This window comes from Hypanus sabinus, chromosome 17, assembly GCF_030144855.1.
Source record: "Hypanus sabinus isolate sHypSab1 chromosome 17, sHypSab1.hap1, whole genome shotgun sequence".
Classification (NCBI taxonomy): Eukaryota; Metazoa; Chordata; class Chondrichthyes; order Myliobatiformes; family Dasyatidae; genus Hypanus; species Hypanus sabinus.
In genome coordinates, this window is record NC_082722.1 from 28,154,565 (window position 1) to 28,172,289 (window position 17,725).

Sequence of the window (17,725 nt, forward strand, 5' to 3'; positions counted from 1 at the left end):
ATCCTAAACTTTCACTTGCCCCACCACACCCTGAGTATGTAATTTGGATGATCAACAAGATACAGTACATGGTAGCAACTTGGGAGAATTTGACAACACCAGCCAAACCCTCAAGCTTTACCACATGTAAATAAGAGAAGTAGGTTCATAAGATTCCAGGAAATGAAAAATCTCCATTCTATACACCATTTTAACACAGAAATATAGCACAATCCTTCGTTACGTCTGAGTTCTAAAACTACCTTCGTAACACTATTTAGGGAGTGCCTTTACCACAAGCGATTCACTGATACATCCAGGATAATTGGGGTTGGCATTAATTTTTTTTGTCTCTGCCAATTTTACCCACATTATGCTAATGAAAATGAAAGGCATAGTGAAGCTGCAATCAAAGAAGTAATGGGTTATTTTAGTAGACTAATTCAGTATAAATCTAAAGGCCCTTTCTGTTACCATACAAGTTACTTGTTAAGCAACAGTCATTATATGCCTGGAACATGCTCAGTCCAGTGCAACAGCCTTCATATCAGTCCCCTTCTTCTGTTTTGCTTATTATGCTCCAGTTAAGTTGCCTTTTCATGCATTCATTCAATTTTCTTCTTCCAAGTTCCTACTGCAAAAGTTCCTGTGCTCCTTTCTGCAAGTGCTTTGTACAGCAGCTAATAAAGAGGCTCTCAGTCTCGGCCAAATGGCTTCCCTGGGGACCATGCCAGATATCATAGGGGTGATAAATAAAAGAACAGGAAACTGGAGGCCACAGGGGTTTTTGAATGGGCCAAGGTAAGTTTATTGTTTTAAAGAAATATTACTAAATTATATAAATAGAAACAGAAATGGATATATGTAATTTTATTAGAATCTTGAATGAAATTAATGTAAAAATATACTAGGTGATGCAAATGAGGCTGCAAAGCAGCTTAGAGTGGGTGTTTTAGTGTGTGTGGGGGTAAGTGAGGCATATCAATTCTTATCTCTGCTCCTGCTTGACTTCGCACAAATCACCATCCCCACCCTGCAGGGCCTCACTCCACATCCACCCCCAAATCACAAACTGCAGATTTGGCGGGGCTGTCTGCAGCAAGGCCAGTCAGCGATGCAGGAGGCTAGTTCTGTACCGGTCCACGTGTGTTTAATCCTTTTAAAATGCGACATGAAGGCTGAGTGACTGCGGTGGGTCATCTACCAGAAAGGGTTAATCTGCAGAGAGGAGAGGACTCCTGTAGTTTCTGTTGTAATTTCAACTAGTTGCACAACTGCAAGTTAAGAAGTTTGCCCTGCAAATCGATGAAAGCACATTATGTGATAATAAGGCTCTTCTGATGACTTCCTGTGTGCTAGGTTTTTGAATGATGGTCAGGTCAGTAAGGAAATGCTTTCTGGCCAAAAGCTTAAGACTGATACCAAAGGGGAAACTATTTTTGAAAAGAGCTATTTATTAGAAATTGATGTTCCGCTGCAAAATATAATGGCGTGCAATTGATGGTGCTGCTTCGATGGTAAGAAGACACCGAGGATTCATCGCTTATTTAAAAAATATTGTGCCTGAGGTTTTTTTTGCAAACGCTGTGTCATCCATCCACCGTCATCATTTGGTTGCAAAAAAATTAGGTGTTTGAATGACACCTTTGCGGTGGTAATAATGGCTGTGAACGTCATCAAAGCAAATACACTTCAAGATCATCTTTTTTGACAACTTTGTGAGGAAATTGCAGGGGAATTTGAATGGCTACTTATGCATATGGTTATCAAAAGGTAATTCTCATTTGCACTTTGTTGCCCTTTGGGATAGTATTGTAGCATTTCTAAGTGATGAGCTGCTTGAAGAACAAATTGTCAATGCTGAGTCTGACATATTTTACCTGTCAGATATATTTGAAAAACTGAATTAATTAAACAAACAGTTACAAGTAAAAAAAAACTTCAGTCCAATATCATGCAAAGAGGCTATTCTGCTTTCCTGCTTTTCCCTGTTACCATGCATTTTTTTGCCAGTTTTATTTTTGTTTCTTCTGGGTTAATGGTCTTTTCATTTCTTGAATACAATATTTTCTATTTTACTACTTTAAAATCCTTGCAGTCTTTCCACGGTACTGAAGATTTTAATCTCATAAAACATTCATGCAAGTCTTCTCCCCATCTTGTATATCTCTTAAACAATAGGGTCCAGAAATAGTTGTAATACTCCAGCTGTGACTGCACTACTCTTGTTGGGGCCTAATCAGTAAATTATAATGATTTACCATAGTTTCCTTTTGTATTGTATACCATGAGCTTTAAAGGGTCTTAAACCTTCAAGGATTTTAATATATTAACATTGTAACATCTTTAACATAGCAGCATTGTAAATATTATATTAAGCAGTTATATTAAATATTATATTCTGGCCAATAACCAGAAGAAAAAATAAAATCTTGCTTATTGAAGTTAGTTGTCTTGCTGTGTCCTCCTCTTCATCAGTATGATCAAGTGTGAACTCTGTAACTGCTTTGCTGGGCATCTGTGCTCGGTGCGCTGGGGCTATCTGATGCTTCAGGTTGCTGACCATGTTAACTCCTCTCCCTGTTCCCACATTGACCTGTCTCCTCCATTGCCGGGGTGAGGTTAGATGCAGACCAGATGAACAGTGCCTGAAATTCCACATGGTAGCATACAACCTGACAAATCCTCCACTTTCAGGCGACCTGTTCCCCCTCTGTCCTTTTTCTCTCTTCTCCTGATCTGTGCAGTTCCTCCTCCATACCCACTCTTCTCACTAGCCCCACCACCCTGTCCCTTTCTCCTCCTCCATCCTCTCCATGTGCCCGTCACATACGCACTCTTCTTGCAGTTGGCTCCTCCGTCTTCTGTTCTTAATTAAGGTGCCACATTCTTTTCCTTCTTATCATCTGTTGCCCTTTGTTGCCTCCACCTAAGATGTCCCAGCATCTGTTGTCATTTCCATCCTCCCTCCTACATCTACTAATTCTCACCTGGATCCACCTATTGCTCCAGCTCGCCTCTCATCTATTTATGCTGGTTATGCCCCCTCTATCTTTCAGTCCAGATGCAGGGTCTTGATCCAAAATGTTGATTGTCCATTTCCCTCCACCAGTGCTTCCTGACCTGCTGAGATTCTCCAGCACTTTGTTTCTTTTTTTTCTAAATTTTTATTCAGTTTTCAAATTTAATTACGTAGAATAATATCTACACTCCCCCTCCCCTTAACCCTTCCCCCTGTAACATACCCCTACCTAAAAAAAAACAGAAAAAAAAGAAAGAAGAAAGAAACAAAGACTGCCTGGATATCGGAAGGTCTCCACATGCTCCATGGGATTCAGAATAAATTTAATATATGTATTTGTTTCTTTCCCCAGAGGACCAACATCCTTATCATCGGAGCACCTATATATACAATCCTATCTTTTGTAAATAAGGGCGCCAAATACTCAAAAATGTATCATATTTATTCCTTAAATTATAAGTAATTTTTTACAAGTGGAATACAGCTAAATATTTCATTATTCCAACGATCCATACTTAAATACAAATCCGATTTCCAAGTAACTGCAATGCTACTGCCAATGCAATTTTTATAAATTCTTTTATTTATAAAACTTAAAACTTTATAAAACTTATAAAACTTTATTTATAAAATTTAAAAAGGAAACTTTAATTCAAAAAGGAAAAATTTAAAAATTTACTTCTTTTATGTATAATCTGATTCAAAAACAGACACTTAAACAAGAAATCCATAAGTCAAGACAAAAATGGGAAACGGATTTGAATATTAATATTGTTGAAACAAGTTGGTCAAGACTATGTCTTGACAGGATGACAAATACAATAAATGTTCGACTCAGATTAGTACAATATAATTTTTTACATCAATTATATATTACACCACAAAAAATAAATAGATTAAACCCAAACTTATCTGATCAATGTTTTTGATGTAATCAAGAAATTGGTACTTTCTTACATTCCACTTGGTCTTGTTTCAAAATTCAACCTTTTTGGATAAATTTAAGTTTTATTGGAACAAATTATTGGAACACAACTTCCACATAACCCAATATTATTTTTATTAGGTGACATTGAAGGGATAAAACTGAAACTTAAATTGAATAAATATCAGCACTTTGTTTCTTGATCCAAATTCCATCATTTGCAGTCTTTTGTGTTTCCATCTGGCATTCTAGTCGACCTTTCAACCAGCCAACTAAATCTTAGTTGTTTTTTTGATGTTCACCTTCAAAGACTTGCCATGTCTACAATACTCACATGGAAATTGCCTAGTTTAGTTTGATTTTACTCTTTTTGTCGAAAAACACCATCACCAGCCATATAGTTATCAAAGTCACCCTGAGTCAGTTGCTATTGTCCGCACTCTATCAGATTTCTGAATTTTATCCTTCACATTTAAATTGTGGTCATGATATCAGCGTGAATTGCAGATCTTGTTAACGGCATTTCAAGTGAACTAGCGTGTTTCCAGTTGTCTTATTGCCATTTGTTACATTGTATGAACTTCCACATGAAAGATTTAATTGTTTCTTGCACTGTTCTTCCAGCATCAGCTTGACAACAACTTTTACCTGTGAGGTTTTCAAAACCTTTGTTCAGGATAATGACAACTCAGATGAGTCATCTTTTACTTTGGCAGTGGGGTGGGAGCCAGAGTGATAGGGCAGAGGATGGGTCAGTTGGTACACAAGTGGATGCAGTGTGTGGCAGACTGTCAGGAAGAAAGGGGCAGATGAAATGGCAAAATTGCAGGCAGTAGGATGAGTTGAAGTGTTGCATGAATGCAAAATCAGAAAGGGTGATGAATACAGGACTGGATGTGTTATATTTGAATGCATGCTGTATATGAGATAGGGTAGACAATCTTGTAGCACAGTTAGAGATTGGCAGGTATGATGTTGTGGGTATCACTGAGACGTGGCTGAAAGAAAATCATAATTGAGAGGTTAACATCCAAGGGTACGTATTGTATCAAATGGACAGGCAGGTAGGTGGGGGGGGGGTTGATAAAAACTGAAATGAAATTCTTAGAAAGAGGTGACATGGGATTGGAAGATGTAGAATCCTTGTGGACAGAGTTGGGAAAATGCAAGGATGAAAAGACCCTGACGTGAATTATATACAGACCTCTGAATAGTAGCCAGGATATGGGATAGAAATTACAATAGGTTAAAAAAAAAAGTCATGTACAAAGAGCAATGTTACCTTAGTCAAGGGAGAGTTCAATAGGAAGTTGAATTGGGAAAATCTGGTTGATGCTGGATCTCAAGAGAGGGGATTTGTAGAATGATTAGGGTTTTCTAGGGCAGCTTGTAGCTGAGTCCACCTGGAGAAAGGCTATTCTGCTTTGGATTTTATGCAATCGATATGATTTGATTAGTGAGCTTAAGGTAAAGGAACACTTAGGAGACAGTAATCATAATTTGAAAGAATTCATCCTGCAGTCTGAGACGGAGAAGGTAAGTTGGATATATCAGTATCAGTATTTTTAGATTCAGAGCAAGAAGGCTACGAGTGGAATGGCAAAGGATTTTTGGAGTGAAGGCATTTTACTACTCAGGGTAAAGAGGGGCAAGACTGCGCAGGCACGTCATGTCAGCCAGTAGGGAGGGAAAAGTTTAAAAAGAAGACTGCCATATCTAGCGGGCAGCGGAGTGTGAGGGTAGCAGAGTGTTAGGGCTTTGGCGGTAACGGGACGAGGTAGGTTTATCTGTGTTAATTACAGAAAGGAAGTATGAATATGAGGCTGGTTTTATGCGCTCGGTGTCAGATGTGGGAGGTCCTGGAGTCTGTCAGCCTCCCGGTCGGCCATAACCGCACCCAGTGTGTTGAGCTGCAGCTCCTAGGGGACAGTGTTAGGGAACTGCAGATGCAGCTCGATGGTCAGGGAGAGCAAGGAGGTGATAGAGAGGAGTTACAGGCAGGTGGTCACACCGGGACAGACCCTGGGAGACAGACAAGTGGGAAAGGGAAGAGTCAGGTACTAGAGAGCTCCCTTGTGGCTGTACCCCTTGACAATAAGTACTCCTCTTTGAGTACTGTTGGGAGAGGAGGAACAGCCTACCCGGGGGAAGTGACAGTGGCCGTGCCTCTGACACAGAGTCTGGCCCTGTGGTTCAGAAGGGTAGGGAAAGTAAGAGGAAGGCAGTAGTGATAAGCGACTCTGCAGTGAGGGGATCAGACAGGCGATTCTGTGGACACAGGAAAGAAACTCGGATGGTAGTTTGCCTCCCAGGTGCCAGGGTCCAAGATGTTTCAGATCACATCCATGATATCCTGCAGTGGAAGGGGAGAACAGCCAGAGGTCGTGGTACATATTGGTACCAAAGACACAAGGAGCAAAAGGGAAGAGATCCTGACGACAGACTACAGGGAGTGAGGAAGGAATTTGAGAAGCAGGACTGCAAAGGTAGTGATCTCAGGATTACTGCCTGTGCCATGAGACTGTGAGTATAGGAATAGAATGAGGTGGAGGATAAATGCATGGCTGAGGGATTGGAGCAGGGGACAAGGATTCCAATTTCTGGATCTTTGGGGCAGGTGTGACCTGTACAAAATGGACAGGTTGCACTTGAGTCCCAGGGGGACCAATATCCTGGCGGGGAGGTTTGCTAAGGCTACCGGGGAGAGTTTAAACTAGAATTGTTGGGGGGTGGGAACCAAACTGAAGAGACTGGGGAAGAGGAGGTTGGCTCACAATTAGAGAAAGCTTGGAGACAGTGTGTGAGAGAGGATAGGCAGGTGATAGAGAAGAATTCAGACCACGAGTAAGGTCAGTTCAAAGTTCAAAGTAAAATTTATTATCAGAGTACACACACGTCACTACAAACAACCCCGAGATTCTTATACTCCTGGCATGCTTAGCAAAGTTATAGAACAGTAACTGTAAACAGGATCTGTAAACTGTAAACAAACTATGCAAAAACAGATAATGAATGAATAGCAATAATAACAAGCATAAAATAACAAAATAACAGAGTCCTTAAATGAGTGTGGTTATCCCCTTTTGTTCAAGAGCTTGATGTTCACTGTTCTTGAAGCTGCTGGTGTGAGTCCTGAGACACTTGTGCCTTCTACCTAATGGCAGCAGCGAGAAAAGAGCGTATCGTGGGTGGCGAGGATCTTTGGTGATCGATGCTACGACCTCAGTGAACAATGAGCAGGCTTGAGGGCCAAGCAATCTGCTCGGCTCCTAATTCGTGCACTTGTACGCTCATATTGACAGCTCCTTGAGCAGCACAACAGCGTGTGAGGACACTTGACAGTACTAATGAATTTCCCACCTTTCAGTAGCTTTCTAAACAATGTTAGGGGGCAATACAACAATGTTTTATTGCCCAAAGACAGGCACAGATGACTCTGACTTTTGCACCAATGTTTAGGACATGAGTGGAGGTTAAGAGCAACCTCAAATGCAAAGAAATTAGTTTGCAGAACTTTCCTCTTTTCAATCCACAAACATGACACTCTGTTGAGTATTTAATATTTCAGTAATATTTGAGTAATATATTGTTTGTTTAAGTATTCTTTGTTGAATACATAATGCATTGTGGGTTATATATAAAAGAACGTAAATGACATACATTATTATGCCGCCATGTCATACGTAGGTACTTCGCTTAAAGTAAAAACAAATCTAAGACCTGTTCTCTTGAGCCCTCGTCTTTTTCTTGCAATCAGTTCAATGTTTGGAGTTAAATATCATAGCACACTCCTACTCTGATCTCTGTCTTCGACTTCTGCCAATATGCAAATAAATTCAATGCAATGCATCTTGTGACAAATATGCTACAGCTTTCTAGAGTCATAGAGCACTACAGCACAGAAACAGGCCCTATGGCCAATTTAGTCCATGTAGAAGGATGATTCTGCCTAGTCCTATTGAGCTGCACCTGGACCATAGTCCTCCATACCCCTTCCATCCATCCGAACTTGTCAAATGTTGCAATAGAATCTGCATTCACTACTTCCACGGGCAGCTCCTTACACACTCAACAAATTCTGAGTGAAGAAGCTCCCCTTCATGTTCCCCTTGAACTCCCTTAATGCATGACCTCTAGAGCTAGTCTCACCCAACCTCAGTGGAAGAATCCTGCTTGCATTTACCCGATCTATACCACTCATAATTTTATATGCCCCTATCAAATCTCCCCTCATTCTCTGAGACTTAAATTTGAGTTCAACAATTTCAAATCACCTGTAATTCCAGTACTGTATTTCAATTTCACATTTTATCTTCTCGTATTTTTCTGATTAGCTGGTAATTCTACATTCATTTGTCCTCTCTTTGCATCTCCTATAGACCCACCTTTTTCTATTCACATATACCTTGCCTACCTTATTTCACTCAACTCCATCACCTCTCCACCTCCTTGCTCTGCATCTTAAATCTCATGTACTCTAACTTTTCAGGCAAGGGGTTATTAACCTGAAATTTATCTCTATTTCCATCTCCGTTGATGCTGTCAAACTAGTTGAGTATTTCAATGCTGCTCTGTATTATTTGGATATCTAGCATCTAAAGCATTCATTTGTTTTAGGACACCTACAATTACCAACTTTCTTCCAGTTTAAAAATCAATTTCCCGTTACTCTCTGCTTTATGATCATCAAATGATTCTATGTCCGAGCTTTAACAGCTATTTTATTCCCTGTTCCTCCAAATTACGTAATACTTTCAAAAGGCATTTGATCGAGAATGAATAAGAGCCAACCGTATCAAGCTTACCAATCCTCCCTTATTACTATGTCAAAGCTTTCTATCAGCAGCCACCTGACTTGAAGGTCCATGAACCAAGTTGATTTCTTTTATTGTAATTTTTTATCTTGCTTTTAGAGTTTAATTATTTAGGACATCTGCTTTCTTGCCATCTCTCCGATTCTTTAACAGATTTATTCATTCTGTATTGAAGACCAAGACTTTAAGTATTTCTAAGGAGGACCCATTAAGCCATCTGTGCTGGATGTATAATAGAATTTGGTCTCCGATCAGCAGTTCTTCAGAGGCTCATAAGCAACATACCCTCCATTTCTTTTTACACAACTGCATATGAACCATTGCCTTGAGCAGGGAATACTTACATGGCCTGAAAACTGCAAAATTTTTTTTGTAACATGAAAATTTAGAATGAAAATTGAAAAATCACATACTTCTGATTTTATTTATTAATTGAAGGGTGTAATGAAATGGAGAACAAAGAAAATCTTCCACATTTCATACTCTGTCGTTATTACAGACCCTTTGTCTATGAGCACCGTCCAGATTAATTTCACATCCAGGTGAAAGCCACATTTTAATCCTCATTAGGTCATTCAAAGGTTCCACTTCTAGTCTGTACCTGGATTTACATTTGCTTGAATTCATAAGACCGACTCCACGTTCGCAGTCAGCACTAGAAGCTTGAAATGCTTCAATGATGCAATGAGAATTGCCAGTTCTTCAAGTTCTTTGTTTCTAAGCACATAGTTCAAACTATCAGTAAACGTCTTAATTGGACCAGTCTTAACTTTCCCAGAAATGACAAATTTGAAATCACACTATTCATTGCTGCAATATTTTTGAGGCAACATTTCCATCAGAGTTGTGATAGTAGCTGAGTATTTTTTGTCAGTCACACAAAGTTCTCTTTTCCAAATTCAAAATTGGTTGTGTTTTCAATAGCTGCAGGGTCAAAAGCTTGCCAATCTATAGGCTCGTCATCAAGAAATTTATTAACATGTTGAATGGATCAAATAATAGGCACAGTATCAACATCAGAACTTATAAACGCAAGCAGATCTTTCACTTTGTCACTCCAATAAACATTATCGCCAAGATACTGTGACCATAACTTGTTAATTTTTGCTTTTCCATACTGCAGTGCTTCAATTGTATTCAAAGAGCTTTTCTGAAGGAATTTACAAAGGGATGCCAGATATTCTAAAACATCATTGACAGTTAATGCTAATAATTTCAAAGTTATATTAGCACTATATAAAAGAAAATTTCAGCTGCACGGCATCAATGGCTTTGTGCACAGGAGCATTTCAGTTACTGTGTGGCTGCACACCCGCACAGCTTAGAGGGAACAGTGCTCATAAACATATTTGTTTCTTGTATCGTGGACATTTATACTTTTGCCTCTTTATAGGCAACATTAAATTTGTAAGCAGGACGGAACAAAAATAACTAAGAGACTGCTTTTTTTCATTGTATTAGTGTTTGAACAATTACTTACCCCTACTTGTTTGAATTGTGTCACAGAATCTGGCATCTCCACTGCTAACTCTATCTGTATTTTCTGCTGCCTGGGGAAAGGAGCCAACATAATCAAAGACCCTCCTCACTCTGGTCATTCTCTCTTCTGCCCCCCCCCCCCCCATCATGAAGAAGATCTCACAGTCGACTTGAGCATGGCTGCTTCACCTCATTGTCTACCTGCCCCGCACTTCCTTTGTAACTGTGACCTTGCATTCTGCATTTGTTGCTGCCTTTCCTTTGTACTACATTGACATACTCCCATTTGGAATGGTCCATATGCAAACCACTCTATCTCTGTACATCTGCTAATAATGAACCCATTACCAATGTCTTTTCTTTCTACATTTAGGTTGTGACTCGGGCTTTGGCCACAGTCTGGCCAAGCGCCTCCATCTCCTTGGCTTCCGTGTGTTTGCAATGGTGCTTCATGAAGAAGGAAATGGAGCGCAGGTTCTCAGATATTCTGCTTCTGATCGACTCTCAGTCATTCAAATGGATGTTACAGACTGGGCCATGGTCCAAGAAGTTAAGAAAAAAATTGAAAAGCAGCTGGGAGACAAAGGTATGTTGCAGAGTACCATGTTTCATTCCAAGGTCCTGGAAATGTTCACAAAGTTAATAAATCTGTAGCAATAGAATAAACATTCATCTGTTCTTCTGAAGGGCAACAATTGTTTACTGACAATGACTGCAAATTAGAAATGTTCTAACTTCACATCAGGTGATAATAATTCACATCACATCAGGTGATTATCATGCATAATAATTAACATTACCTATTGCCACATGCAAGAACTACAACATTGGCACTATAACATGTAGAAGAGAAAATCTGCAGATGCTGGAAATCCGAGCAACACTCACAAAGTGCTGGAGGAACTCAGCAGGCCAGGCGGCATCTATGGAAAAGAGTAAACAGTTAATGCTTTGGGCCGAGATCCTTCTTCAGGTGTTATGTCATCATTTAGGATAAAGTTCTAACCGAGGGAAGTTCTTTATTTTTGGAGCATTGTTTCCTTGGTGAAAAAGATTAAAACAGAAGAAGAAACATTAGTGGTCTAGTAGCCGATGCAAGAAAGTTCAATTGTTCAGCCTGTCATTTGGTATATTAGTGGCTGAAATGCCTGCAAGAAGATGAAGCTACAGCTAATACAAGGTGACATGGATGCATTTTGATAATAACTTTACTTTGACTTTGAAATGTTTTCCCAAACATCTTAGCTTTCACAGTATGGTATATGGCTAAAGTCAGACGGGTATAATAGTGATAAACTAATCATTAATTCTGAAAATGATAGAGTAATGATATCATAGAGTCATACAGTACAGTATCAGAAGCTTCTGCCCACTTTGTTCATCTCGACATTTTTGCTCATCTATACTAATTCGTTGCCCACATTAGGATCTGTTCCTTGCCTATTTCAGAGTCTGTCTAAATGCCTCTTAAACATAATAATTGTATCTAATTTCACCACATCCTGTAGCAGCTCACTCCAAATATCAGCCACTCTCTGTGCAAAATATCTTACCCCCAAGTTTCTCCTTAAATCTTCTACCTACTTCTTGTTTTTAATGCCCTAATGTGGAATAAATCTATTTCTATCTGCCCTTCCTATGCCTCTTATATTCCGAGATATTCATAAGATCACAAGATCACAAGACAAAGGAGCAGAAGTAGGCCATTTGGCCCATCGAGTCTGCTCCATTCGCGCAACCAAATTGAACCATTTGGCCCACATCATCCACATCAACCAAGTTACCTATCTACACCAATCCCATCTGGTCTGTATTCCTGCTGTCCATGACCCTGTCTAAATACCTTTAAACATTCATCACCTCCTCTGGCATAATCCCACCACCCTCTGTGTGGAAAAATGAGCTCTCATGCCCTTTTTAAATCTTTCCCCTTTCACCTTGTACGTATGTCCTCTATTTATTATTCCCTCCCTAGGAAAAGTGCCCCTGATAATTTTAAACCCTCCTTCGCTCTGCAGAAAACAGTCCCCATTTATCTAATCTCTCATTATAACTCTTAGCATCCAGTTCCCGTCAATCTTTGCTACAGCCTCGCCAGCTGAATTACATCCTTCTTATAGCAATTCTAACAATCTGGATTTTACACCTGGATCCTTCAAGAAAATTAGTAACTCTTGTTTTTACATGATGGAAGATGCAAAGTCCCCACCCCCCCACTTTTTATCATTCAGCTTTTTGTTTACAACTGCTGGATTCACAAAGCTTAAACCAAACGAGTTATTAGTTTTAATTTTAACCTACCTTCTCAGCTCTAAAAGTACAAAATCACCACAAGTTCCACTTTGGAGTACAGTGACTAACAAAAGCATCTTTCTCTTTGATCTTATGAATTGTAACAAAGCTTATACAAAACGTGGATAAGCACTAGTATGTAAATTAATAGTGACCTACACAGTCTTGCGATACAGTTGCACCTTAATGATATACCCATGCCATTATCCTTAATTAAGCTTAGTGAATCAGAACTGTCTGTCTTCCTTCAGCATTAACATCGAGCACAGTTCTGAAAATGTTTACAGAAGCCTCTTTCCATTGTTTGTAGCAGTTAAAAGCCATTCCAGATCTGTTTTTTTACATCAGTAAGAACTTTATTCAGAATGAAAGATAGTTACAAGAATAAACAGTGCAATGCCTTTTCACTCATACTTTCATAGTCAATGCTTTAAGCAGAACCTTCCACAGCTGTTGCCTAAATTCAGAGGTAGGAATGACATCAGCTTTGATGATATTAGTACTCTTACGTTCTGAGGAAAATGAATTTCCAAGTTCAAGTAAAATTTTAATTAGGTGATTTCATCTGCCTTTCCATTGCTATGTTATCCATAAGATTACAAAGCCGAGGAAAATTAATTTACAATGCAAAAATAATTGATATCTTTTGATATGAATCTTCAGAACCAGCTGTTTGGCACTATGATTTATGAGTTCCTGCAGATTTTGAAAGTATGTCCAATAAGAAAGGATACTCGATGAATTGGATAAATTCAAAGACCTTTAACTCTCCAGTTGAACGTAATTTGCATTTTGGATTGTACATAAAAGATTTTGAAATGGCAAGAGAAGTTTCACTACAACTGTAAAAATAACCCCTCAGTGGGATACTTCCCTCTTATTGCTGTCGTATCCAGACATCGTTAATGGACAAACGCCACACGGAACAGCAAACTGGATCCTTTGCATTCCAAAAAACAATTCCATCAAGCTTTATTTACAAACTAATACAATTATCCCTTTATTTCCTGTGTGCATCCCTTTGTGCTGATCTCAACAAAGCTTCTTTTTGTGGTCCTCTATTTTACAGTATGAATATTATTTGATTTGTTAAAAAATCTTATCTCAATATTTTTCATTTTGGTTTTGTTTCCCTGTGTTTATATGTCATTGTGTATTTCTTTAGATGCTCTTAGTTTTCTTTGTGTCTGTGGTAAACTATGTATACCTGTCTGGACATGCCCCTCTGCTGACTGCTCCTGTGGCTCCTCCCACAGACCCCTGTGTGGTGAACTACATACACCTGTCTGGACACGCCCCACCCCCCCCACTGACTGCTCCTGTGGCTCCTCCCACAGACCCCTGTGTGGTGAACTACATACACCTGTCTGGACACGCCCCACCCCCCCCCACTGACTGCTCCTGTGGCTCCTCCCACAGACCCCTGTGTGGTGAACTACATACACCTGTCTGGACACGCCCCCTCCCCCCTGCTGACTGTTCCTGTGGCTCCTCCCACAGACCCCTGTGTGGTGAACTACATACACCTGTCTGGACATGCCCCCCTGCTGACTGCTCCTGTGGCTCCTCCCACAGACCCCTGTGTGGTGAACTACATACACCTGTCTGGACACGCCCCCCCCCCCTCGCTGACTGCTCCTGTGGCCCCTCCCACTGACCCCTGTGTGGTGAACTACATACACCTGTCTGGACACGCCCCACCCCCCCCACTGACTGCTCCTGTGGCTCCTCCCACTGACCCCTGTGTGGTGAACTACATACACCTGTCTGGACACGCCCCCCCCCCCCCACTGACTGCTCCTGTGGCTCCTCCCACAGACCCCTGTGTGGTGAACTACATACACCTGTCTGGACACGCCCCACCCCCCCCACTGACTGCTCCTGTGGCTCCTCCCACAGACCCCTGTGTGGTGAACTACATACACCTGTCTGGACACGCCCCCTCCCCCCTGCTGACTGTTCCTGTGGCTCCTCCCACAGACCCCTGTGTGGTGAACTACATACACCTGTCTGGACACGCCCCCTCCCCCCTGCTGACTGTTCCTGTGGCTCCTCCCACAGACCCCTGTGTGGTGAACTACATACACCTGTCTGGACATGCCCCCCTGCTGACTGCTCCTGTGGCTCCTCCCACAGACCCCTGTGTGGTGAACTACATACACCTGTCTGGACACGCCCCCTCCCCCCTGCTGACTGTTCCTGTGGCTCCTCCCACAGACCCCTGTGTGGTGAACTACATACACCTGTCTGGACATGCCCCTCTGCTGACTGCTCCTGTGGCCCCTCCCACTGACCCCTGTATAAAGGCGATTGGAGGCACTGCTCCCCCCTCAGTTTTCGACATGGTCGTGCTCCCTTTTCACTGTTAATAAAAACCTATCGTTCACTTCCAGTCTCCTAGAGTAATTGATGGTGCATCAGTGTCTTTCTTCTCTTTTGCCTTCATGATCTTTCATGTGATGGACTGCTGTAAGAAAACTGCCTTTTATAGTTTAAAGGTAGCTGGCACGTTCATAAAAGAGAATATCCAAGTTTCCCTTGAGGTGATACAGTTTGACGAGATTCCCACATTGCTCCTGTTGCTTATTTGCTCCAACTAAAATACTGCAACTTTATGAAGAAACACTTTCTTGAAAGACACTAGTTACTTTAAAAAAAAATTAGATAATGTGCATTTGACACTGAACCACAGAAAATAAGATAAATGAACTGACTGGATAGATAAATAAATACTTTATTGATCCCAAAGGAAAATATAGTCTCGCTGTAACATTACAAATGCACAGACACACAAATATCAGAAGTAAGGAGTAAGAAAGAATAAAAAATTACCTCAACAGTCTAACAGGAGGGGGTAATCACTTCCCTGGCTACAGTTTGACTCCTTCTAGAGCCTAATGGCCAAGGGTGAGAATGACCTCGTATAGTGCTCTTTGGAGCAGCGGAGTTGTCTTAGTCTATTTTAAAAAGTGTTCCTCTGTTCAGCCAAGGTGGCATGCAGAGGGTGAACATTGTCCAGAAATGCCAGGATTTTCCGTAGGGTCCTTTGTTCCACCACAGCCTCTGGTGTGTCCAGATTGACTCCAGAGCCAGCCTTTCTAATCAGTTTATTGAGCCTGTTTACGTCACCCATGTTGATGCCATTGCCCCAGCACACTGCATAGGAGATCGTACTGGTGACAACAGACTGGTAGAACATGTGAAGGGGAGGCCTGCATACTCCAAAGGACCTTAATCTCCTCAGGAAGTAGAGGCGGCTCTGGCCCTTCTTGTACACAGCCTCTGTGTTGGTGCTCCACTCAAGTCTGTCATCTGGTGCGTCTCCAAGTACTTGTAGGTCCTCACCACCTCCACGTCCTCACCATCAAAAGTAACAGGGAGCAGTGCAGGCCTAGACTTCCTAAAGTCCATCCCCATCTCCTTTGTCTTACTGATATTGGGCTGGAGATGATTCAACTTGCATCAGTTGACAAAGTCCTCCACCAGGGCTTTGTATTCAGCCTCCCTTTATAGATCCAACTATTTCTGAGTCATCAGAGAATTTATGCAGATGACATGACTCAGTGGTGTATAAGTCTGAGGTATACAGGTAATCATGAAAGACTTGGCCAAACAGGCTATTTTAAGAAGCAACACACAAAACGCTGGAGAAAATCAGCGGGTCAGGCAGCATCTATGGAAAAGACTAAACAGTCGGCAATCTCAGCTGAAACCCTCCTTGAGCACTCAGAGTGTTGCTTTGGATTTCCAGCATCTGAAGATATTCGCATGTTTATTTTAAGGAGTATCTCAACAAAAACAAAGTTTAGGAAGGGAATTCCTGAGCTTAAGGTGTTGCCTCAATCCGAGAGGTGGAGTGATTAAGATTCTGGTGTTCAAGAAACTTGACACCTAGTAGGGTTCAGAGGAGGAAGAGAAGATTACAAAAATTAGATGCTACCAAATACACCCAATCTTTATTCCATGGCAGAACAAAAACATCAAAGAATTTTTTTGGAATTCTGATTTTTGCTTTCTCTTTCTGTAGGACTCTATGCTTTAGTTAATAATGCAGGAATCACAACTTCTTTTTGTGAAGCGGAACTCATTCCAACAGATGATTTTAAGCAATGCATGGATGTCAATTTCCTGGGAACAGTTGAAGTTACTAAAACATTTTTACCTTTGATTCGTCGAGCAAAAGGGAGGATAATTAATCTTTCTAGTCCCTCAGGTATGTTCTTTTTATAGTAATGGGATGCTGTTAGTTTGCAGGAAATTTTTAGAATAACAATATGAAAGATCTTGTTGAGACAAAAAAAATTACATCTTATCTGAATAGATCACCCTGTCAAAAACATTGAGTGGAGGTATTGATGATACCCTGCTTGAAGTAATTGATAGCTGCTCATACATTACTTTCTAATGTTCTTCTCAAAGTAAGTGTTCTACAGTGAAGACAAACAGAAATAAATTTCTTAAGGTGGCAGTACTCATCTACAATTGGATATACAGTTTTAAATTCCAATGTAACTTGTGGTTTTTCACAAGTTAGGTCACCTGTAGACTACATTGAAATCCGGTGCTGCTGTGCTGAAGCTTCACTGATGTTGCATGAGGGTGAATATTCATTACAATAAGCAAAGTTCAAAGCTTAAAGTAAAGTTCAAAATAAAATTTATTATCAGAGCTCCTCATACAACCTTGATATTCTTTTTATGTGGGTGTACTGAGCAAATCTTAGAAAAATGACTGCAAACAGGATCCGTAAACTGTAAACATCAGGAACTGTATACTGTAAACAAATGGAAAATGCAGCTAATAAATAAATAGCAATAAATAATGAGCATGAAATAACAATGTAACAGATTCCTCAGATGTGTAGTTATCCTCTTTTATTCAGTAGCCTGATGGCTGAGGGGTGGTAACTGTTCTTGAACCTGGTGGTGCAAGTCCTGTGGCCTGGGAGGTGAGGATCTTTAATGATGGATGCTTTTCTACGGCAAGGTATCTATGTAGGTGTTCTCAGTGGTTGGGAGGATTTTATCTGTGATTTGCTGAGCTAAATCCACTACCTTTTGTAGGAATTTCTGCTCAAAGGCATTGGTGTTCCTGTACCAGGCTGTAGTGCAGCCAGTCAGCACACTTTCCACCACACATTTATAGAAGTTTCCCAAGATTTTCGATGACATGCTGAACCTCTGCAGACTCCTGAGGAAGTAGAAGCACGGTTGT

At 40.7% G+C, this 17,725-nt stretch overlaps 1 protein-coding gene across 2 annotated transcripts in view; it reads left to right on the plus strand.

The window, feature by feature from the left end:
* The window catches only part of LOC132406767 (11-beta-hydroxysteroid dehydrogenase type 2-like), an 83,032-nt gene that overhangs the window by 20,622 nt on the left and 44,685 nt on the right, over nt 1–17,725 (plus strand). The window contains exons 2-3 of one of the 2 annotated variants that reach the window (XM_059992728.1): nt 10,593–10,805; nt 16,539–16,724. In XM_059992728.1, coding sequence (XP_059848711.1) covers nt 10,593–10,805; nt 16,539–16,724 — 399 coding nt within the window. The remainder of the gene's footprint in view (nt 1–10,592; nt 10,806–16,538; nt 16,725–17,725) is intronic. The other variant, XM_059992730.1, reaches the window with a different exon arrangement.